The sequence below is a fragment of the Hyperolius riggenbachi genome, chromosome 10 (genome assembly GCF_040937935.1).
Source record: "Hyperolius riggenbachi isolate aHypRig1 chromosome 10, aHypRig1.pri, whole genome shotgun sequence".
NCBI lineage: Eukaryota > Metazoa > Chordata > Amphibia > Anura > Hyperoliidae > Hyperolius > Hyperolius riggenbachi.
The window spans coordinates 91,977,917-92,001,997 of NC_090655.1; the positions used below are offsets into that span (position 1 = coordinate 91,977,917).

At 44.9% G+C, this 24,081-nt stretch overlaps 1 protein-coding gene across 2 annotated transcripts in view; it reads left to right on the forward strand.

The window, feature by feature from the left end:
• Positions 1-945: 945 nt before the first annotated feature.
• ANKRD22 (ankyrin repeat domain 22) overlaps positions 946-24,081 on the forward strand; it is a 31,684-nt gene continuing 8,548 nt past the window's right edge. The window contains exons 1-5 of one of the 2 annotated variants that reach the window (XM_068258277.1): positions 946-1,260; positions 9,888-10,079; positions 12,286-12,390; positions 17,923-18,000; positions 22,381-22,479. In XM_068258277.1, the coding sequence (XP_068114378.1) occupies positions 1,240-1,260; positions 9,888-10,079; positions 12,286-12,390; positions 17,923-18,000; positions 22,381-22,479 (495 nt within the window). In that variant the 5' untranslated portion in view covers positions 946-1,239. Of the gene's footprint in view, positions 1,261-9,887; positions 10,080-12,282; positions 12,391-17,922; positions 18,001-22,380; positions 22,480-24,081 lie in introns of both variants that reach the window. The other variant, XM_068258276.1, reaches the window with a different exon arrangement.

A 24,081-nucleotide genomic window follows, 5' to 3' on the forward strand; every position in this document is an offset into this window, starting at 1 on the left:
AGCAGATCCTACTTCTATACATTGGGATCCACTTTTGTGCTGAGCGGAGGTTAAAAAAAAAAAAGTCCCCAATGGGTAGGTGTGAACCGGTCACCACTGACTGATGGCTTTTGCTACACTGTTGATGTCAGAGGCATACCTATGCCTCTTCAAACCCAGGGACCCATCGCTGTAAGGCTAGAGTGCTCACTAATATGCCACTGTCTGCTTCTGATATTCCCTCCCTGCACAGCTGCACCCCTCCCAGATATACATATCATGATCAGCAACACTACCATCCGCTCTACCCTCTCAAGCTCGCTGCCAAGGTTTGAACTTCATTCCAATCAGTAGCTGATACCCCCTTTCCCGCCAGAAATCTTTACCTTTTCTCAATTAGATCATCAGTGGGGTCTGTATGGCTGACATTGTGTTGAAACTCCTCCTACAGTGGGATGTCCTGACAGTTTGCTGTCTGTGAACCTCATTGCATTGTGGGAAAATAACAGCTGTTTCCAACTGCCAAGCCAGCAACACCTCTCTCTGTTCATAGAACACTCAGTAATCAACATTCTATACAGATCCTGACAACTAAAGATGTCAACACCTGTGATAAATTTCAGAATGTAAATCAGGGAGAGGAAAGATTTTACAATGGGCAAACGCTGATTAAATAATCTATAAATTAATATTGTTAAAAAAAAAATTTAAAAAGCAATTTTATACATTATTTTCACTACAGTTCCTCTTTGCGTGTGCCTGGATCTGGGGACCTTGTAATAATGTTGCTGTTGAGCCCCACAATATGTAGACACACCACTGTATAACCATAGGACTCCAGGATGTGATGTAATAACCCTAGGATTCCAGGATGTGATGTAATAAGTTATCAATAAAAAAGTCATCAATGATTCTGCATGATTTCCTGTCATGGCACCATCCCATACGTCTCTGCTGGCAGCATCGTCTGTGAATGAATGGGAGAGACCAGTGTTGTAACTTGTGCTAGTTTTGTCATGTTATTGAGTAATCTGACACTTATGGGTTGGGCGCTATCAACAGCAATTCCTTCACGTCAGGATGTTTCACACTTCCACCTAGGTATAGACATGCTGCTTTAGGATCTTGCCTAATGTTATACTCTCCCCTTTTTTCTTTTTTTTTCTTTTTCCTGTTTCAAAAGCTATTGACAGCACACTGAGGGGACCACATATCACTTGACGTACAAGTAAGAAGTCATAACCTGAAGACTTGGAGGACATGGGGATTCTGTATTCTGAGGTATGTACCGTATGTACTCTGTATTTCCTGTATATAGAATGTGATGTTACAGAATGGTGTAGTGCTTTACAGAGAATGTAATGCTATTTTACAAGGGTTCCTGTCTCCCCTGGAGCTTGCCTTCTGTTTCTACCACTGACTGACGGGGACACACATACAGACTGTAGGTCCAGTGTGGTGAGAAGTATTAATAAGCCACATGCAAATCTCCACTGACCCAGGGAGGGAAATGAATCTAGCTAATGTAAGCATTGAGCTGCAGGTGTATTAAAGCGGACCTGAACACAGAACTTCCTCTCGGCTCTAAAATATACACAACAGCATAATAACCTTTCAAGAAAAACATTTCTTTGCTACAGCTGATACAAATCCTGCAATACATCTGCAGTGTGTTTACTTCCTGCTTTCATGGAAGCAGACATATTGTTAACATCCTGTGCTTTCACATTTGCCTTTGTCATGGCAGTCATGTGACACGGGAGAGATCAAATTACAACTTGTGATTAGGCACAGATGAGAGGGAATTATACAGGCTAAACTCTCTAAATACATACAGGGAGCATTTTTGGATGGTGTCCTTCTGTCCTGTGCAAGAGTTCAGGAATCAGGTCCACTTTAACCAGCTGACAGTTAACTGGCAGCTGCTGACTTTGTTTAGCTCAGCTGACTTCTCTGTCCACCTTTTTTTGTTTTTGCATAACATTTTAGTAAGAGGGACTTTTGTTCCTTTGTAGCCCCTTACACACTCCTAGGAGTTCCTCTTCTGGTTCACCACGAGCATGCTGGGTAATCTGTAACCTTGCCCTCTGTGTCACTGAAATGTTTGTAGATTTGAAGAATGAGCCCAGTAGCCCATCACCACATTCTTGGCTTGTGGGAGGAGCCTGGATCGCATACATATTTATTGTAGGCTAGGCAGTGTCCTGTGCGGGATTTGAAGCTCGTAGACAAAGGAGAACCTTGTTCCTCCTTATTTGTTGTTATACGTATAATCTGGGGCATCCATACATGCTGATTACACATTGAATCTGATTACTGTCTAGCAGTGCAGCATAGAGATTGTGGTTCACCCACTCTCTCTCAGCACAAGTCCTTGGCTATGTATTTTTATTAGACTTTTGTCACCCAAATGAAAGGGATATGGAGGCTACCATTTTAAACTATTATGATCATTCATGCATCAGTAGAGCCTGAATTTCCCACCTGAAACTAGCATGTGGCAAATGAAGTCAAACTTAACCACTCTGTGGCCGCAATTCTGCGTTAGGCGGTCGCAGAGTCGCTGCCCCAGGACCGCCTAATGTGGAATTGCCGTTTCCTGCAGGGGGAGAGAGGCAGCCGCAGCTTTAAGTGGCAGGCTTCTGATCATAGTTGGGGAGGGGTTAATTAAATGTAAACAGTGCTGCGGATCTCCCGCAGTGCTGTAGAAGTGACACCCTTGTCACTTAAAGGGAACCTTAACTGAACGGTGGGGAAAAGAGGTTTACTTACCTGGGGCTATTACCAGCCCCCTGCAGCAGTCCTGTGCCCTCGGAGCCGCTTTGGAATCCTCCAGTCCCCTGCTATCACTTAGTTTCGTTTTTGACGACTCACCAGTCGGCCGGCCGCCATGCGTATTATTGGACGCATTCTCACTGCAATTAGCACTGTTCCGGACCGCAACGCGTACAAAAAGATACGCTTTGCCGCATTCTGCACGTGTAGATATGTGGCAACGCGTATCTTTGTACGCGTTGCGGTCCGCAACAGGGCTAATTGCAGTAGGGAATGCGTCTAATAATACGCATGGCAGCCGGCCGACTGGTGAGTCATCAAAAACGAAACTAAGTGACAGCAGGGGACCGAAGGATTTCAGAGCGGCTCCGAGGGCACAGGACTGCTGCAGGGGGCTGGTAATAGCCCCAGGTAAGCAAAATTCTTTACCCCCCGTTCAGTTAAGGTTCCCTTTAACTGTCCCTCCAGATGCGCGCACACAATCTAATCTCTTTCACAGTCCTATGCCTTGTTGTAGGCATAGTCTTGAGCGCTTATCGCTGTCCAGGGACAATTGAGAGGGGAAAGGGGATTGAATGAAATAAGTTTTTTTTTAAAAAAACAAAAACCTTAATGACCGTGGAGTGATCAGACACCATCAAAAGACTTCCCTGTGTGTGACAAGAAAAGGAGGTAAGATTTATTTGTGTGCTAAGTTGTATGGCTGTGCAGTGAACTGTTAAATCTGCACAGCATTGAATTGTGAAATATGGCCTGGTTACTGGGGAGGGGGGGGGGGGGGTGTAAGCCTGTGGTCATGAAGTGGTTAAAACCTATGATCTGCATGCTTGTTTAAGATATGCCTAAAATTATTAGAGGCAGAGGATCAGCAGGACTGCCTCTATATCCCTCTCATTTCAGGTGTCCTTTAAAGCAGAGTTGACCAACTCTATCCTCAAAGCCCACAAACAGAACTTGCTTTGCAGAAAACCACAAACCTGCTCAGGTGGGGTAATCAGTGTTTTAGCAGAGCTGATTAACTACCTCTGTGGATTTCCACAAAACATGCACGGTTGGTGGGCCTTGAGGACCGGGTTGGGGAAACACTCCTTTTCAAAGTACTCCTGGACCATATATTTACTAGCCTTAAAAAAGCCACCGCATAGTTCACCTACTTCGGGTTTCCTTTTGCTGTCTTTTCCATCATGTCAGCTCTTCCGTTTTGCTGCTGTGTCCACTTGTATCTGTCAGCATTTTCAACCCTATGGTACTGACCCGGAAGTTATCCAGAAGTACTTCCAGGTCAGCCAGGCCCGGATTTACATCAGAGGAGCCTATAATAGGCACAGATGTCCTGGCACCCTAGACTTCACTCTCCATGAACCTACTACAAACCCCACCGATCCGCACTCTAAGTATGCTGGCTGGCACTGCTGTCACTTCTCCCTTACTTCCCTTGCCTGTCATAGGTGCCCCTTAGTATTAGATAGCCATAGATACCCTCAATATTTATTAGCTAAAGGTGCCCCTAAGTATTAAGTAGCTAGAAATGCCCCTGACTGAAGGGAGATCCTGTTATTATTACACTCTCATCAGGACTCTGCATAGAGTAGGAGGGAGAGCGGCACTCAGGGAGTGAGCCGCCTTTCCATCATCAGGCACCTGTAGGCACCTGCCTACAGTGCCTTATGGTAAATCCGGCCCTGAGGTCAGCACAATAACTGTGAAAATGACAGCAGATACTGGAGGATGCGGTGGCAGAACGGGAGAGCTGGCAGAAAAGACAGCGAAGGGAACCCGGAGTAGGTGAGTTATAGGGTGTGTGTGTGTTTATTTAAAAAAAAATGTTAGTAATTTTTGGCAGTACAAGGGGGCATGGTTGGGAGTTCCAAGGAAGGATAACGGCCACTTCCTCCCCACCCATATTCAACGTTCTAGTACGTCGACGATGTCGGCTGGGGAGACTCCTGGGGACACTGGATTCTGGAATGAGGATGCTGCTGTGAAATATGTCTCAGCCTCCCTAATTTTTTATTCTTGTGGTTAGGGGTCGTTTTTTTTTTTTAAGGGAGACGTTAAAAGTGTGGCCACCATGATCTCCAGTGACAATGCAGGCTGCATTACTCCTCCCACTTGTAGCAAGTGTGGCTATAACATCTGCTCTGTTGGAACCCTTTATCTGAGGGAGGGGCTCCCACATTCCCAGGCTATTCTGTGGCTGCAAGGCCTACTCCCCCAGTAGCTATGACACTTGTTCTATCCAATAATAATTGAATCAAATTCAAGATGGGCATGTATATACTCAAAAAACAATATTACTCACTTTCAACACTTGCCACGTTGCCACCATTTTCAGTTAAATATAGTGATCACATCAGTGGTCTCCTACCTTATTGCATCAAGGACCGTTTTTTTAAAAGTCAATTGTTCCATGCATAGGCAAACACAGGGAGGGGGGGGGGGATTACAGCTGCTCAGAATCCCCCCTCAAACCAGGGCTGGTGCAGTGTCTGGGGACAGGCACAAGTTGAGACACCAGAATATCTGCAGGTATCAGGCAGCTCAGCACTGCCCCCTTTCTTTCCCTGCTACAGTTGATTTTGGCTGGAGCAGCAGTGTGTGCTGTACAGAGCATGGAGCAGCAGTGTGTGCTGTACAGAGCATGGAGCAGCAGTGTGTGCTGTACAGAGCATGGAGCAGCAGTGTGTGCTGTACAGAGCATGGAGCAGCAGTGTGTGCTGTACAGAGCATGGAGCAGCAGTGTGTGCTGTACAGAGCATGGAGCAGCAGTGTGTGCTGTACAGAGCATGGAGCAGCAGTGTGTGCTGTACAGAGCATGGAGCAGCAGTGTGTGCTGTACAGAGCATGGAGCAGCAGTGTGTGCTGTACAGAGCATGGAGCAGCAGTGTGTGCTGTACAGAGCATGGAGCAGCAGTGTGTGCTGTACAGAGCATGGAGCAGCAGTGTGTGCTGTACAGAGCATGGAGCAGCAGTGTGTGCTGTACAGAGCATGGAGCAGCAGTGTGTGCTGTACAGAGCATGGAGCAGCAGTGTGTGCTGTACAGAGCATGGAGCAGCAGTGTGTGCTGTACAGAGCATGGAGCAGCAGTGTGTGCTGTACAGAGCATGGAGCAGCAGTGTGTGCGTGTACAGAGCATGGAGCAGCAGTGTGTGCGTGTACAGAGCATGGAGCAGCAGTGTGTGCGTGTACAGAGCATGGAGCAGCAGTGTGTGCGTGTACAGAGCATGGAGTAGCTCTGGGGAAGAGTCCGGTATGAGCACAGCCCTGTACCCTGCCCTGCTGTAAGAATGTTTCACTTTCCCCTTCATTAGCAATGTCGGCTGTCCTCATTATTATCTGTATCCAAACTGCTCCTGATCGATCCCATTGTCGTTTGGTCAGTTGAATGGGAAATTGCATTATGTGTACCCAGCATGATATCCTACCATATTATTATACTGTATTGTGCGTGGCTGAGGGAGACCTTTCAGGAATCCCTCCCCCTTGAAAATCCTGGGTTTGCCCCTGCCATGGACCAACGTACTGATGCAGAAGAAGCCAGCAGCGGTGAGGAACACCTGTACATAGCTTGGAATGTAAAGGGAAACAGGATGCAGTGATAAAGTAAGGGGCAGCACAGCCTCATTCAGCACTAGGGAATGTAGCTGCTCATCTTCATTCTAAATGCTTTAGACCAGTGTTCCCTAACCCTGTCCTCAAGGCCCACTAACAGTACATGTTTTGCAGGAAACCACAAACGTGCTCAGGTGAGATAATTAGTTTCTCAGCAGAGCTGATTACCTCTGTGGATTTCCACAAAACATGCACTGTTGGTGGGCCTTGAGGACAGGGTTAGGGATCACTGCTTTAGACAACATCGCTGGTCATGTGAACAGAACAGGGTAATTGAACAGGGAACTCTGGGGATCATTGGCGTAAAAGTGGTGCACTGGACATGTGTTATTAAAGCTTCAGCTGGGATGCGTAAGCATCCTGGGTCTCTGAATTTCCATCAGCAAGTTACAGCATGGGGCATAACTACAGGGGAGCAGTCCCTGGGGGGGGGGGGCAGAGTTGTAAGGGGGCCCCAACTACTACTTCACTCCCTCTGGTAAAGGGCTCCATCCTTCAGATCAGGTGTTTTTATGGCTTCTCTTGATATGGGTGTGAAGATTACAGCGTCCACACTTTGCAAGATGGGCCCCCGGGCTGTGAGGGGCACAATGGGTTGACTAGGGAATGGCTGTGAACATTGGGGGAGGGGGCATCAAAGTATTTTGCTGGCTGCCCCAGTAGTGCAGCATGACATTCCCATTGCTATTACTGACATTTGACAGTTTCTTGTAAGCCCCCACCAAACCCTCACACTTGTAGTGGAATAGGCAGGGTGGAGGGAAGTCACTATAGCACTAGTGCAATAGCAGCACCCAAGTCAGGCGCTATGTGGCCAGAGCCGTGTGCTGAAAGCACCAGCTTTAGACAAATCTGCAAGAACTGCATGATGCTATCGTGTCAATGTGGACCAAAATCCCTCAGGAATATACCCAATGCATTTTTAATCCAATCCATAAAGAGTTAAGGCTAATTTGAAGGCAAAGGGAAGTCTAACTTGATACTGATAAGGAGTAAGACCAATAAAGTGGCCAGTGAGTCTATGTGGTATTGGAACCAACAGCCTGGGAGTGCTTTCAACAGATTGTTTAGGTAAGTATTCCTCTTACATGCTAGTAGCAAGGTTGGGCAAGTTTTATATAGTGTATCGGCCGTTTTACACTTGACTGGAAGTTAGGATCTGTTTTTAAATATCTTAAAAAGGATCCAAACTTGGCTTTGACCATGTTGCGTCTACAGCATTGTATAGAAAATACTACCTAGCTACTCCTCCATCATTGTTTGGTTGCTGTATCAAATTCAGACCACCATCATCTTTAAAATCGCAAATACATGCAAAACACAAATGCATAAAAACTGCAAATGCCCATTTTTGATTTTGTATCCATTCCATCTGCGATTCTGGTAACCTGTGTAGTAGTTGTCCCAGCATGCAACACTATCAGTATATAATTAGTTAAATGAATGGTTATACAAAAAAAAAAAAAAAAAAAAAAAAAAAAAATTCAGTGTTCATTATTATACAAGTAATGATCAATCATTTTCTTTTCTATTTTTTTTTCTTTATTTGGGCCGTTCTAAGTCCAGCATAGGCATGCAATATCACTTATTATTTCCAATCACCTTCAGCCCTGGAAAACTTGATTAAATCAGGCCCAAAGCATGTTCTGACGATTTGCCCATACTCTATACTGAGGGTGAAGTTTTTTCGGAGTACCAAATACATTTAGGATTGCCAAAGCAAACATTAGTGTTAGCATGGGAGGGGGTGGTTGTGGGATTATAAGCATGGGGAGGGTATAGGTGACGGTATAAGGGGTATATCGTTTATAGAAGTGGGGAATGGTACGAGGAGTATACATGTCTCGGGGAGTACAGTTGAAAACCTTTTTTCCCAGAGAAGCTGGCAAGTGGGGTGGGTCCCGAGTCTCCCACTGTCTCCTGCACAGGTATAAACAGATGTGAGTTCAACTGGGCTAAACATATGTTTGATGTTCGTAAAACCTTCTTGATAAAATCTGCCTACACAGGGCAGCTGCAGTTGATGGTACATGATATTTGGGTGTGATCATATCACTGGTTTTTGTTCTATATTTAGGCTTTAGACCAGGGGTCAGGAACCTTTTTGGCTGAGAGAGCCATAAACGCCACATATTTTAAAATGTATTTCCGTGAGAGCCATACAATATGTTACAAACTGGGACAGTGCACATGCGCAGCAGAGGGCTCACGTCCCTGTTGCCATGGTGATGTGTTTACAGTTGATCCGCCGGGCAGCGAAAGTGTCACACACGTCTTCAGCTTCTCTTGGGTTTCAGCAACATCATCAATTTCCCAGACAGGAGAAATACCGACTAACAGCTTGTACAATTAGCTAGCTGACTTGTGGATTGATTCATTTTTTTAAGACGAGATCCCCGCACTTTGGCACAATAGGCTGCCTGTCAAGTGACAGGCAGCCTATTGGGCCAATCAAAGTGCGGGGATCTCGTCCTACAAAGTCACTGGACCTGACAGGGTCCAGGGTGGGACAATTGGAGCAGCCATTAGTTTTGGGGGTAGTGTGAGTAAGTTAGTAGTGCATGCTACAGCAGTAGCGTGCCTACTTTGAAAATTGTACTTGCGCTTCCACACTGAGCTGCGCTGCTTGAGCAGTGTAGCTTAGTGAATCAACCCCTTCTGATTTGTATGTGAGCCAGATGTAGCCATCAAAAGAGCCACATCTGGCTCCCGAGCCATAGGTTCCCTACCCCTGCTTTAGACTTTTTTCAAGACAGAATGCAATGGATGCCAGAGTTTTAGTTACATTGCATCTCGGTGTAATGTCTGCCTGGTAGATTTCTTCTTGGTGTTACTTGTGTCCCCCTGGGGCAACATCACAATATGATTTAACAGCAAAGCATATTATCTACGTGGGGTTTTTTTTTACCCTTGTAAATCAGGAAAGGCAAGTGTGGTCTGCTATGTCAGGTGTTCCAAACCTGAGCACTGCTTGTTGTTAAGACAACATTCATTTCAACGTGACTCACTGAGCACACCCTTTATGTCACCATTTGTCATTTATATTTATTTTCACCTTATAGTGAACCTTTGTCAAACCTGACACAGTACCCACTAAGGGTGGGGCTGCCTTCCCCAGTGCAGTTGCTATTCTTACAATGGACCTTCCAGCAGTGTGTAGACCTAAAATAGGAACCCTTATTCTGTGGGAAGAAGTTAAAAAAAAATCTTTCAAAAATACTTTTTTGAGACAATCAATAAAAAAAAAATGTTTTTAAAGTGGACCTGAACTCAAGGAAAACAGAGAGCAATGTGCCCCTTGTGTCTCTGCTATTGAGCAGAGACACTAAGCTAACAGATTTTCTGGACTATATATTCATCGTTTCTTCACTGCTAGGAAAGTAGGTAAAGTGCTTCAGCTTGTCCTTCTATATTTTTTTTTTATTTATTTTTTTTTTTTGGGGGGGGGGGGGGGGGGGTCTTTTTCTTCAGTGAGTTTGGAGTTATGTTAAAGATATTTATTCAGCTTTCTTTTTACTAGCCAATCTGTCAAGCTGCATATGAAAATGACGTGGATGAAATCCAGCTCCTCTTGGCAGAAGACCCCAAAGCTCTGAATGTGAAGGACCGTTTTGGTGGGGATACTCCGCTGATATCTGCCTGCCGGAGGGGTCAAATCAAAGCGGCCAGTTATTTATTGGCTATGAAAGCTGATGTCAATCTCCGAAATGATGTAAGTAAAACAACAGCTAGCAGCTAAAGTCTGTGTTCGTTAATGCCAGCTTCTGATCACTGATAACTGAACGGTGCTTGCAGTGGCATAGCTAGAGATTATGGGGCCCATAGGCAAAGACAGGAGGGATTACAGCTGCCCAGAATCCCCCACCAGACCAGGGCCAGTGCAGTCAGTGTATGAGGACAGGCACAAGTTGAGACACCAGAATATCTGCAGACATCCTGCAGCTTACAGCACTGCTACAGTTAACTTTTGGATGGAGCGGCAGCGTGTGCACAGAGCACGGAGCGGCAACGTGTGCACAGAGCACGGAGCGGCAGTGTGTACAGAGCATGGATACAGAGCATGGAGCAGCAATGTATACAGAACATGGAGCAGCAGTATGTGCATGGAGCAGAGTGTGCATGGAGCAGAGTGTGCATGGAGCAGAGTGTGCATGGAGCAGCAGCGTGTGCACAGAGCATGGAGCAGTGTGTGCATACAATGCAGCAGCGTGTGCGCAGAGCATGGAGCAGCAGCGTGTGCGCAGAGCATGGAGCAGTGTGTGCATACAATGCAGCAGCGTGTGCGCAGAGCATGGAGCAGCAGCGTGTGCGCAGAGCATGGAGCAGTGTGTGCATACAATGCAGCAGCGTGTGCGCAGAGCATGGAGCAGCAGCGCGTGCGCAGAGCATGGAGCAGCAGCGCGTGCGCAGAGCATGGAGCAGCAGCGTGTGCGCAGAGCATGGAGCAGCAGCGTGTGCGCAGAGCATGGAGCAGCAGCGTGTGCGCAGAGCATGGAGCAGCAGCGTGTGCGCAGAGCATGGAGCAGCAGCGTGTGCGCAGAGCATGGAGCAGCAGCGTGTGCGCAGAGCATGGAGCAGCAGCGTGTGCATACAGAGCATGGAGCAGCAGCGTGTGCGCAGAGCATGGAGCAGTGTGCGCATACAGAGCATGGAGCAGCAGCGTGTGCGCAGAGCATGGAGCAGCAGCGTGTGCATACAGAGCATGGAGCAGTGTGTGCATACAGAGCATGGAGCAGCAGCGTGTGCATACAGAGCATGGAGCAGCAGCGTGTGCATACAGAGCATGGAGCAGCAGCGTGTGCATACAGAGCATGGAGCAGCAGCGTGTGCATACAGAGCATGGAGCAGCAGCGTGTGCATACAGAGCATGGAGCAGCAGCGTGTGCATACAGAGCATGGAGCAGCAGCGTGTGCATACAGAGCATGGAGCAGCAGCGTGTGCATACAGAGCATGGAGCAGCAGCGTGTGCACAGGGCATGGAGCAGCGTGTGCATGGAGCAGCAGCGTGTGCACAGAGCATGGAGCAATGAAACTGAACAGAGACCTGTATGGGCACAGCCATATGCCCTGCTGTGTGAATGCTTCACTTTCCTCTCCATTAGCAATGTCAGCTGTCCTCAATGTTATCTGTATCCGAACTGCACCTGATCAATCCCGTTGTCGATCGGGAGCAGATTGGACATTTAGGAAATAATTGTCAGATCCTGTCAGTCGGACGGGAAAGTCAGTCAGTCAGTCGAAGAGGTCGCCTAAGTAGAGCGGAGACTCCTGGGGACACTGGAATGCGGATGGTCCCAGTCGGATCCGCTCTACTGCACAGGCACAAGTCGCCTGCGCAGTACAGCGGACCTGACTGGGATCGGCTATTTCCGAGCAGAGAGCCGCAACAGCATCACCCGCTGGAGCCAGGGAAGGTAAATATTGTACGGCCTGACAAATTGTCGGCTGTGTCTTCCGAGGGGCAGATAGAGACCACTGTGGGACGGAAGAAGACTGGGGAAGCCTCGATAGGATCCAAAGCCTTCCCCCTCCCGAGGTGAGTACCCCCAGGGGCATTTTTTTTTTATGCAGAGTTTCTTTAAATCCCAATTTGCCAGATTTCTGCATTCAATCTCCCTAGGTAAGTAAGTGTAGTTTTGTTTGTTTTCTGTATTTGTTTGGTATTTTGTGCATATTTGCATAAATCCAGTTCTGTTTACCCTCAGTTATGTCAGTATTTCTGATTGCAGCCTGTTACTGGTTTGCATTCTGGTGTTGCAGTTCTATGCTCCAGCAGCAATTTACTATATTTCAAGCCTGCATAATTTCTTTCTTGTGATCTCCAATGCTAATACTACAATGAACTACAAGCTAAACAAACGAGAGTGTGCTAAATGGCAAATGAAGGTGACTGTTTCCCCTGATGTGATTGCAGAAGGAGCGGACCTGTTTGCACTACGCTGTGAAGAAAAGGTTCACCTTCCTGGATTACCTGCTGATTGTACTCCTCATGCCGGTTCTGCTTATCGGATATGTAATCATGGTGAGTTCACAAAGTTATAAAAGGATTTATTTCTGCAGTTGGTATGTCTGTTCAGTACACCACTCCCCTTGTGCTTCAGAAAAAAAGCCCCAGATTAAAAAAGGCTTTAAACTTTGTGATCGGATAAATAAAGCATTAAATGTCTAACCCCCCCCCCCCCAACCCCCCCCCAAAAAAACACAGGTGGTGACCTTTTTAGTTATGTCAGGTGATCTCTGCGGAATGTTTTTTACTGAGGAACTTACATTTCTATCTGCAGGAATCGTAGACCATTCCATTGCCCGCAATTGTGTGTTTTAAGGCACACTCTTTTTTTTTTTTTTTTTTTTTTTTTTTTTTTTTTTTTTTTTACAGTAGCCATTGATTGCAATAAAAAAAACCACATGCATTCTTTGAAAAAGTTGAATTCTCTTTTGAACACACTGCACAATCACAGACACATCCTGAAAATGCAGTGGGATCACACACCATCATTACATGCATTTTCGCATGCGTTAAATTGTGGCAAGTATAACCCCTGCCTATTGGTGCCCATACATGGTACAAATTTTCGATTAGATCACTTCGTTCGATTATTCTGTTAGATCAAATATAAGGATTTTTCCAACATGTCTGACAGGATTTTTATTGAAAACAAGATAATCGTTTGTTTTTCTTGATCGATAAAAGATTCTTTTTGACTTTCATTTGATTCGATCATTTTGATTGCATAAAAGGAAAAATTTAACATTTTTATTGTATCGTGTATGGGCACCATTAGAGTCCAATGCGCAGAGGGAGATGCTGCTTGCTTGGCAGTTGGAACAGCAGTTATTTCCCACAATGCAACGAGGTTCACATACAGCAAGCTGTCAGGGCCATGACATCACACTGTAGGAGGGGTTTCACCCCACTATCAGGCATACAGATGTCCCTCCCTGATGATCTATTTGAGAACAAGTAAAGATTTTTTGTGGGAAGGGGGGTATCAGCTACTGATGTGTATGGAGTTCAATTCTGGGTTCCTCTAAGTTCCTCTTTAAACTCTATAAAAACAAAGGCGCATGTATCTCAGGAACCGACCCAGTAATAATTACACTACCTGCACATTTTTCTGTATGAATTCATACCCCATTTTCAGACATTTTTAAAGGTTGCTAGAGCTAAAATGGCTTCTAGAAACTGTCGGTCAGGCTGTGCACGTTTTACAGTGTGCACCGGTGGCCGGGAGCGCTATGCACATGAAGTCATGCGCATGGCGCAGTGACGTCATGCGCAGTAATCCGATACTTAAAGAGAACCCGAGGTGGGTTTGAAGAATATTATCTGCATACAGAGGCTGGATCTGCCTATACAGCCCAGCCTCTGTTGCTATCCCAAACCACCCTAAGGTCCCCCTGCACTCTGCAATCCCTCATAAATCACAGCCACGCTGCTGACAAACAGCTTGTCAGAGCTGGCTGTGTTTATCTCTATAGTGTCAGTCTGCTGCTCTCCCCGCCTCCTGCAGAACTCCAGTCCCCGCCTGCATCCCTTCCCTCCCTGCTGATTGTAGGGAAGGGACGGGGACAGGGACCGGAGCTATGCAGGAGGCGGGGGAGCAGCTTAGACTGACACTACAGATGTAAACAGAGCCTCACAGCATGGCTGTGATTTATGAGGGATTGCAGAGTGCAGGGGGACCTTAGGGGGGTTTGGGACAGCAACAGAGGCTGGGCTGTATAGGCAGATCCAGCCTCTGTATGCAGATAACATTCTTTAAACACACCTCGGGTTCTCTTTAAGGAGAGGGAAGGCTATGGTTCTTATAGAGCCGTGTTCCCCAACCCTGTCCTCAAGGTCCACCAACAGTGCATATTTTGTATAAATCCACAAAGGTAGTTAATCAGCTCTGCTGAGACCATTATTACCTCACCTGTGAATGTCTGTGGATTTCTGCAAAATATGTACTGTTTGTGGGCCTTGAGGACAGGGTCTGGGATCACTGCATAGAGCCTTCCCGCTCCTATCATGGCCCTCTTGTTTCAGCACTGGCTCCCCCTTTGCCGGAGGAAGTCTTCGGGAGTTGAGAGATCCCGAAGATGGGCCTCTCTGTACAGCACATGCCTAAGCTCGTGAGAGAGCGTACTCATGCAGGCACAGTACGGAGGCGCCTGTCTTCGGAAGCTCTCGGGCTCCTGAAGACTTCCGAATCCTCCTGCGGCAGCAGAGAGACGTATTCAACCGATTGATCGAATACTGCTATAGAGGTGACAGCGCTGGAACGAGGGATCCATGGCAGGAGCAGGAAGGCTCTATAGGACTCAGAGCCTTCTCTCTCCTTAGGTAAGTATCAGTTTGATGATTAATTTTTTTTTTTTTTTTTTTTTTTTTTTAAGGTTCCCATTACCTTTAAGCATATATTTGTACACATACTATCACACTTTATTAATGTATGGACCGATTCCTTCCTATGAAGAACCTGCCTACAACATTTACACACGCAGATGCATTCCTCACAACTTTTTGAGATATGAAAGAGGGACCCTTTAAGACCTGCCCCTGCCACACCCCAAACCACCTCTAGCCACACCCCTAGCCATGCATACCACACAGAAATCAGACTTAAAGGATACCCGAAGTGACGTGTGACATGATGAGGTAGACGTGGGTATCTACAGTGCCTAGCACACAAATAACTATGCTGTGTTCATTTTTTTTTCGTTCTCTGCCTGAAAGAGTTAAATATTAGGTATGTAAGTGGCTAACTCAGACAGGAAGTGACTACAGTGTGACCCTCACTGATAAGAAATTCCAACTATAAAACATTCTCCTAGCAGAAAATGGCTTCTGAGAGCAGGAAAGAGATAAAGAGGGTGAATAGTTCATAGATTTTAGCTCTGGCATACTTCAATGAATGTGTCATTGAGCAAAAACAATAAAACAGTCAAAACTTAAAAAGTAAATTTAAACATAACCTAAAACTGTGGAATATCTTAAAAAGTCATTTTTAGGAGAAGGAAGATAGATGCAATCGTTTTTTTAATTCGTTTTTCACTTCGGGTGTCCTTTAAAATATGTACTTTCATTATTTAAACCACACTGGTCCTTTCTATCACCTTCTTTTCAAATGGTGAAATTAAGAAAAATGTATCAACTATATCAATTTCATTGATGGGAACAAAGTAGAGTCAGTTAAAGGGAACCAGAGAGGAATGTAGCCTGAAAATAGAAAAAGCTTTTATACATACCTGGGGCTTCTTCCAGCCAAAAAGCTTTTATACATACCTGGGTCTTCTTCAAGCCCATAAGCCTGGATCGCTACCACGCCGCCATCCTCCGCTTCCTCTATCGCTGCTACCTGGTCCCGTCACTTCCAGCGGACGCGGCCAATTGTCCCTCCATACCCTTACGCATTGCGGCTGCGCAGTAGGCAGCAGCAAGCGTAAGTGTATGGAGGGAGCCCCTGTGATGCGGACAATTTGCCGTGTCCGCCGGCCGACTGGCAGTAATGACGGGACCCGGTACCGGCGGATCCAGGCTGCGGTGGACGGCGGCGTGGGAGCGATCCGTGCGTATGGGGCTGGAGGAAGCCCCAGGTATGTATAAAAGCTTTTCTGTCCTCCTCTCTGGTTCTCTTTAAACACATTTTTCAGTAGAAAAATACATATATTTACACAAATGTGTACATCAGTCCTGAAAGAGGGAGAAAGAAGGACCAGCGGGATTTAGTTCCCAAAGAGGGACTGTCCCTCCAAAACAGGGACAGTTGGGAGCCTCTCTTCAATATTCAAGATGATATAATTATCCCCCCTACCTACCCCATTCTTGGAGCCTGTACCAGATTGTAGCTTTGTAGCTTGGAGCCTGTAACCAGATTATCATCTTTCCTCTCCCTGTGTCACCACAGACTTTAATTTAAAATGTGTGACATGTGAAAAACTGACACCAATCCTATCTCGCCCCCTCTACATGTGACAGTTTTCAATTATCCAGGTCCAGTTTTACATCCAAAGTAAAATAAAGCCGTTTCAGCTGGATAATGTGTTTCAAGTTCTCTAGAAGAGGATTCCTGATTACTCCAGGCGACATTTTGACTCCTCTCCCCTTCCATTCTGTGGCAAAGAAAGTGTTTTGGTTTTTTTTGTTTTTTTTTCTCTTTGCTGTTTTTTTTCTGTTTGTTAGGCCTGGTGCACACCAGAGGAGTTTTTTTGAGCGTTTTGAGTTTTTAAATCTGCTGCTAATGTTATCCTATGTGTCTGTGCACACTGGAGCAATGAGGTTTTATAAAAAAAACCCATACCATTACATTGGGAAGAGCTTTTAGAGGTTTCAAAAGCTCTTCCCAATGTAATGCTATGGGGTTTTTTACAAAACCTCATTGCTCCAGTGTGCACAGACACATAGGATAACCTTAGCAGCAGATTTAAAAACTCAAAACTCTCAGAAAAACTCCTCTGGTGTGCACCAGGCCAAAGATTAATGCCCAGTTTTTCCCAGTGCCTACTCTGGCAGTCATATGAATCACAAAGAAGTTGTTGGCCTTTTCCACTCAGTTTAAATCTCTCTAAAGTTTTTAGGGTGAAGTTTAGAAATGTATCTCTATCTCTCTAAATCCCTACATCAAGAATGTACTCCTCCTAGATCTCCTCGATCTCCATAATAATAATAATAATAATAATAATAATCCTACTATTATTAAGTATTTATATTGCGCTGACATATTCTGCAGCGCTGTTCAGAGTATATCGTCTTGTCACTTAAAGAGGAGCTGTTAGGTATAGGGTCTCAGAGAAAAAAAACTCATATATCAGTAGCTAAATATTGGCTGTACTTACATTACATATGCATTTCACTGTCCACGTTTGGATTTCACAGAATTTTTATATAGGATTTGCAGAGAATGATGCTCCTGACAGCTCATGGCAGGTTCCATGTTTGTCTGTCTCCTATGAAGCCAATTGTGATGTCATATCCTCCCTGCTTCCTGATGATTCCACTCACAAAAAAGATCCTAATGGACAACACTACTGTGCAGTGAATATTAATTAGCCGTGTGGCTAGGAACAATAGCGGACTCATGCAGTATACTCTAACTGTGTGCCCTGTGATTTATTTATTTATTTATTTTTTTTATTTTTTTTCAGTGCTGTGAGTTTAGGCTGCTGCTGTTAGAAGCTGCTGTAACATGAGCCTGTAGTGCACAGGGGAGAAGCAGCCCCAGAATGCTTTGCAGTATCTGTTATGCGTCCTGCCGGCCTCCTTACAGAGCTTGGGAATAACAGCCTTGCTGTTCAGCACACATCACAGTAATTAGAGATTTTTTAACTTCAGTATTGCCTTTTTGGCTTCCTTCTAAACTGTTTAACACAGGAGAATAGAGGTTTAAATTAGCTTTTGCAGCCTGACAGTTAATCTTTAACTGTCCCTCAGAGGAGCTAACAATCTCATCCCTACCATAGTCATATGTCTGTGTATTGTGTAGTGGACAGTATGCATCAGAGTGTTTATCTCCTCATATTACATATGTTACATATTATGCATATTTAATGCTTGCTGTATCTTTCGTCACAGATTTCAAAGAGTAAACAGAATGAGCGATTGATCGGGATCTTACTGCAATCTGGTGTCGATGTCAATGCTGTAGATGATGTAGGTCATACTGTTATATTCCTTGTATAAGCACCGTGCATTGCATGATCACTGTACATAGTAAGCAATTGATTCCCAATTCTATTTATTTACATTTTGAGTTAAAATGTTAGTTGTAGAGCATATCAACTAGGCTGTGTTCACCCATAAAAGGTGTCCAGACCAGTCCTGTGCTGTCAGTTTTTGACAGTTGGCTTCAGTTTCGTATGCGTTTTTCTATGGCTTGGTTCTCATACAAAAGGTGTAGATTTCCAGTCCAATCCAGTCCTGTCAGATTTACATCAGTTTTCTATCAGTTTTACCTGACAAGATTGAAACTGTACACATTTTATGCGTGAACACACCCTAACTGATGCAAAACTGGCCTTTTTCTATGGGTGTGCTCACACATAAAAGCTAGGTCCACTTTAGGTCTGTGACAGATCTGATCCGTTTTAAACGGATCCAGTTTGGCATCCCCCCCCCCCCCCCCCCCACCTCAGTTTTTATGCTTTACAATGTATTTAGAGCATACGTTTCCAGTCTGTGGAAAGGTATGCCCAGGGGGGAGGTGCGCCGAAGTGAAGGGGGAAGCAGCCAGGACAGGGGGGGGGCAGTGGGGAGGGAGGTCGTCCTCCCCTCACCTGGGTCCCCCATCCCCGCTACCCCTCCAGCTATTTGTGCAAATTGTTAAAATAAAATGTCTGCAGCGAGCGGGGAAGATTGCCTTCTCTCGACTTCCACCACTTGCCGATAAACTTCCTGCAATGTCGCCCTCTATACTTCAGAGGTCGGCATTGCAGGAAGTGACACAGCGAGCGGAGGAAGTAGAGAGAAGGTAATCTCCCCCTCTCGCTGCAGACATTATATTTTAACAATTTTATTTGCGCAAATAGCTGAAGGGGTAGTGGGGACGGGGGAGCCAGGTGAGGGAGGACGGGGGGGGACGACGACGACGACAACCCCCCCCCCCCCCCTCCCCGCTGCCACCCCAGTCCTGGCTGCTTTCCCCTTCAGCATGACTGCCCCCTCTCCCCCAACAGGCTGTGACACAGAAACTGATCCGTGAAAAGATGCCTGTGTATAGGGGGATCCATTTTTCAATTGCCTGCCACTACCGCTCCGTGTATCCGGATCCATGTGCGATCCAGGAAAATGCAGCAAATCCGGACCTTCCGTTCAGGTCTTGAAAACGGGTCCTCGCAAACGCAGATGGATACGTTTTTTGTTTGGACGGCTGCTATTTTTAACCGCTTCACACCTGAGGGGGTTTACCCCTTTAGCATCTGAGCAATTTTCTCCTTTCAGCGCTCCTTACATTCATTCGCCTATAACTTTATCATTACTTATAGCAATGAAATGAACTATATCTTGTTTTTTTTCGCCACCAATTAGGCTTTCTTTAGGTGGGACATTATGCCAAGAATTATTTTATTCTAAATGTGTTTTAATGGGAAAATTGAAAAATGATTTTTTTTTCCAAATGTTTTCCTATTTTCGGCCATTATAGTTTTTAAATAATGCATGCTACTGTAATTAAAATCCATGTAACTTATTTGCCCATCTGTCCCGGTTATTACACCGTTTAAATTATGTCCCTATCACAATGTTTGGCACCAATATTTTATTTGCAAATAAAGGTGCATTTTTTTTCAGTTTTGCGTCCATCACTAATTACAAGCCCATAATTTATAAAGTAACAGTGTTATACCCTCTTGATATAAATATTTAAAGATTTCGGTCCCTAAGGTAACTATTTATGTTTGTTTTTTGTATATATATATTTTTTTAATTACAAAAAAAAAATTGGTAACAATTGGGGAGTGTGGTTAATTTTATATTGTAAAATAATGTATTTGTATGTGAAAAAATGTTTTTGGGTGTAGTTTTACTTTTTGGCCACAAGATGGCCACAGTAATTTTTTGCAAATGCGTCCTGCAAGCGTAGGAAGTACGCTTGCAGGAAGTTTAGGGAGGCTGGGAAACAGTTTTTTCTTTCACAATGATCGCACTGCTTCTCATAGAAGCAGCCGATCATTGCTGGGGGACAGAGATCAACGAACGGGAATGGTTTTTCCTGTTCATTGATCTCCACAGGTCCGTTTGTAATGGGATCTGTTTTAACAATCCCGTGGACTGGAAAGTCCCAACCTGTAACATTTTTCCAGATCTGAAACTGGATACTGAATACAGATGCAGTGCATATCAGTGTAAACGAATAGTAGCCATTCCCTATCCCTTTTGCAAGCGGAATGTGGCAGCACAGGGAGCATTTAGAGAGCGGAGGAGCTTTTGCAGCAATGCTCCTTTATGGTTCTAATCAAAAACTGATGCAAATGCAGCTGCACTGGAGGATCAGAAGGTATGTCCAGTAAGCTGTACATCTTTCCAATCCAGCATGTGTAAACTAGCTGTCAGGCCTTGAAAAGTAAGGGCTATGATCCATATTTGCTATTAATTATATTATATAAAAGGCCACACTGAAATGTGCAGTTTGATCACACAGCACAACGCCACAGATGTTGCAATGTTTGAGGGAGCATGAAATTGGCATGCTGGCTGACTGCAGGAATGCCTACCAGAGCTGTTATGCCCGTGAAATGAATGTTCATTTCTTCACCATAAGCATACCTCTCAACTTTTTGAGATGAGGGACATTTAAGTCCCACCCCTGGCACACTCCTGATCATGCCTCCATCACACCCCTGGTCAAGCATAAAATAAAGATTTCACAAGAAAAATTATGTTTTATAATTCAAACCACACTGGTCCTTTCTATCCTGGTTCCTTTTTCCTTCATATTACTAGTTGAAAATAAGAAATCTATCAGTAGAAAGAATGGGAATAAAAGAATGGGAATAAAATTTAGAGTCAAACTCATTTTTCAGTAGATAAAATACATATATTCACATAATCTGTACATGAATCCTCAAAGGAGGACAATCTGGAAAGAAAGAGGGACTGGGTTGCCAAAGATGGAGTGTCTTTCCAAAAGAGGGACAGTTGTGAGCTCTACATAAGCCGTCTCCATAAGTATTTCATAGAATTTGGCAGTATATCCATCTAGCCTCACAACTGCAGACCACACCAGCCCAGGACCTCCACATCCAGCATGTTCACCTCCATGATCGTCTGAGACCAGCCACCCAGAACCAGTGATGAGCGACGGATTAATAACGGATGAAATCCGAATGGGTTTCATTCAGATTTCATATGGATACATTTAAAAAGCATAAATACATGTTGGTGGTGCCAGTCTCTACTCGTCTGGAGTGCTGCCTGACTCCTAGACCATGGCACACCAACTCGTACTATACAGGAGTGCTGTCCTCTTGTCCTTTTGAAGGACCACCACAGTGTCAGAGGTGCAAGAAGGGGATAGGGAACAGCTTGTTAATGATCACTACTATTCAAAGCATCTATAGAAGTGATAGTTACTAGCACAGGACCAATAAAGAGCTTATACTGTAGTTCAGGGAAGACCCCTCTGGTCCAAGGGTCCCGGTGCTGTCAAGACCTCTGCAACCCCTATTGCTACGCCACTGACCCTACTACCTTAGATTAAGGCAATGTTGTCAAACTTCATCATGTAAGGCAAGGGTCTCAAACTTGCGGCCCGCGGGCCATTTGCGGCCCTCGGTACAATATTTTGTGGCCCGCCCCGGCAAAAGCAAAAGAGACACGGAAGCAAACTACCTTATAGTTCGCTTCAGTGCTCCCAAGTAATCCGCCGCATCCCCGCTGCTAAACGAGGGCTGCAGAGCCCCCAAATACCCCGGGCAAACATCCACGACTGCGCTGAGGGGCAGAGCTTCCGGCTGTAGCTTTGCCCCTCCTGACTTCAATCGCCGCCTCTCCCTGCCCCTTTCTGTAAAGGAAGAGTGAGAGGGGCGAGCAGAGGTGGCGATCCGCCGCGATTGACATCAGGAGGGGCAGAGCTGAAGCTGAAAGCTCTGCCCCTTCCAGGAAATGCCGGCGGATTGCCCCTTGGGCGATTTGGGGGCTCTGCAGGCCTCGTTTTGCGGCGGGGACACGACAGATTACTTGTAATGGGAGCACTGAAGCGAACTATAAGGTAGGACACTTCATGTTCAGAAGAAATAATTAAAACTGTTAATGACATTTGAGGACTTTTTTTGTGTGAAATCCCTTATGCGGCCCAGCCTCATCCTGACTTTGCCTCCTGCGGCCCCCAGGTAAATTGAGTTTGAGACCCCTGATGTAAGGGGATAAAATCTGAAAGTAGCAGGCCTATTGTGTAACAGGGGTAGTTTCAGTGGGGAATCTAAATGGGCAAGTGCAAAATAGACAATTTTCTGCTTCTAATGCAATCTTAACATGAATCTGTTTTAATGAATGTGTTTTCTTTTCTTATACTGAGGCATTTTCTTGTTTCTGTAGAGTGGAGATACAGCCCTGCACTATGCTTGTAAGATGAAGAGTCAAGCTATAGTACAAATGCTGCTCCAAGCCAATGCCGATCCATCCATCAAAAATAAGGTAAGAAACCAATTGCAGTCTTGTTCCCTGCAGTGAGATCCTGCTGCAAGGAGTTGGTGGCCAAACATGGAGTAGCTGATCTACTGTCTTTAGCTCCTGGCACTGGCATTCCACAGGATCATTTACCAATACCAAGTGCCACATCCACACTCTGAACTGACTTCAACAGAAAGACTTCAAAAGATGGAGACACTGTGGCCCATATGCAATTCACTTTTTCACCTGACTTTTCTCCAAGGAGATCTTTTTTTCATCTTTGATTTAAAATAACTTTTTAGCATTTTACAATGGGAAAAGTACCAAAAAGTAGGTGAAAAAACTACTGTCAACATTATTTTGAGTATTTGTTTGTTTGCAGATAGTTTAAAAGTCATTTTATGACACGTTTTGAAAATCTCACCTAAGAGAAAACCCAGGTGAAAAGTGTATTGCATATGGCCCAATGGTACATATGCAATTACCTTTTTCTCCTTAGTTTTCTCCTAGGTGAGATTTTTAAATGTGTCAATAAAATGCATTTTAAATCACCAGAAAGCAAGGACACATTCAAAATAATTTTAATTGTACTTTTTCATTTACTTTTCGGTACTTTTTAGTTGAAAAGTGCTGGAAAGTTATTTTAAATCGAAAATGAAAAATTATCTCCTAGGAGAAAACTGAAAAAGTGAATTGCATATGGCCCAATGGGAGATAATAAGTTATTTGAAATAGAAGTTGAAAAATTATCTCCTTAATTAACATATTACAATGGAAAAAAAACTAACAATTAAGTGAAAAAGTACTATAAAAATTATTTTAAGTATTCTCTTGCTTGCTGGTGGTTTGAAAGTAATTTTATTTACAAGTTGTGAAAATATCACCTAGGAAAAAACTCAGGTGAAAAAGTGAATTGCATATGGCCAATGTGTCTTCCAGGTCCTCCAATCACAGCCCTTTCCAGTAGGTAAGGGTTCTGTTATTTACCTCCATATTTATTCACACCTCCAGTGTTTCAAACCAGAGACCACTTTATCTTTCTCCTTTAGAGCTTCGATGCTTCAACTGAAAGTTCTAATTACTATTAACAGTCTGTGGAACTAGTAATAGAAGAAATATAAAAAAAATGTGTGTGCAGGCCCCCACTGTATGTCACACAGGTTTTTGTTGTTGTTTTGTTTTTTTGTTTTCAAAAAAGTGCATGGTACTGCAAACTACTGACATTTATAATCTGCCTACACATAATCCATTAATAATGTTGGTACTTGGTGGGATGTATTTGGTAATTGATAGTACTAATATCCACTCCAAATGGAGATTGCTGCAATTGGGCTTAAAGTGAACCTCCAGACTAAAAATCTACTCTGCAGCACTGAAAAGGCTTGGTGTTTCTTTAACCTTCCTGGCCGTAACGTTCGGGGTAAGCCGCGCAGGAGGTTTTCTCCGGCCCTGCTCGGCCGATTTTCTTAATTTTTTTTTTTGTTGGACGCAGCTAGCACTTTGCTAGCTGCGGCAGCACACTCTCTGCCGCCCCGCGCCCGATCGCCGCTGTCCGTTGCGGCGCGCGGGCCCCCCCCCCCCCCCCCCAGACCCCGTGCGCTGCCTGGCCAATTAGTGCCAGGCAGC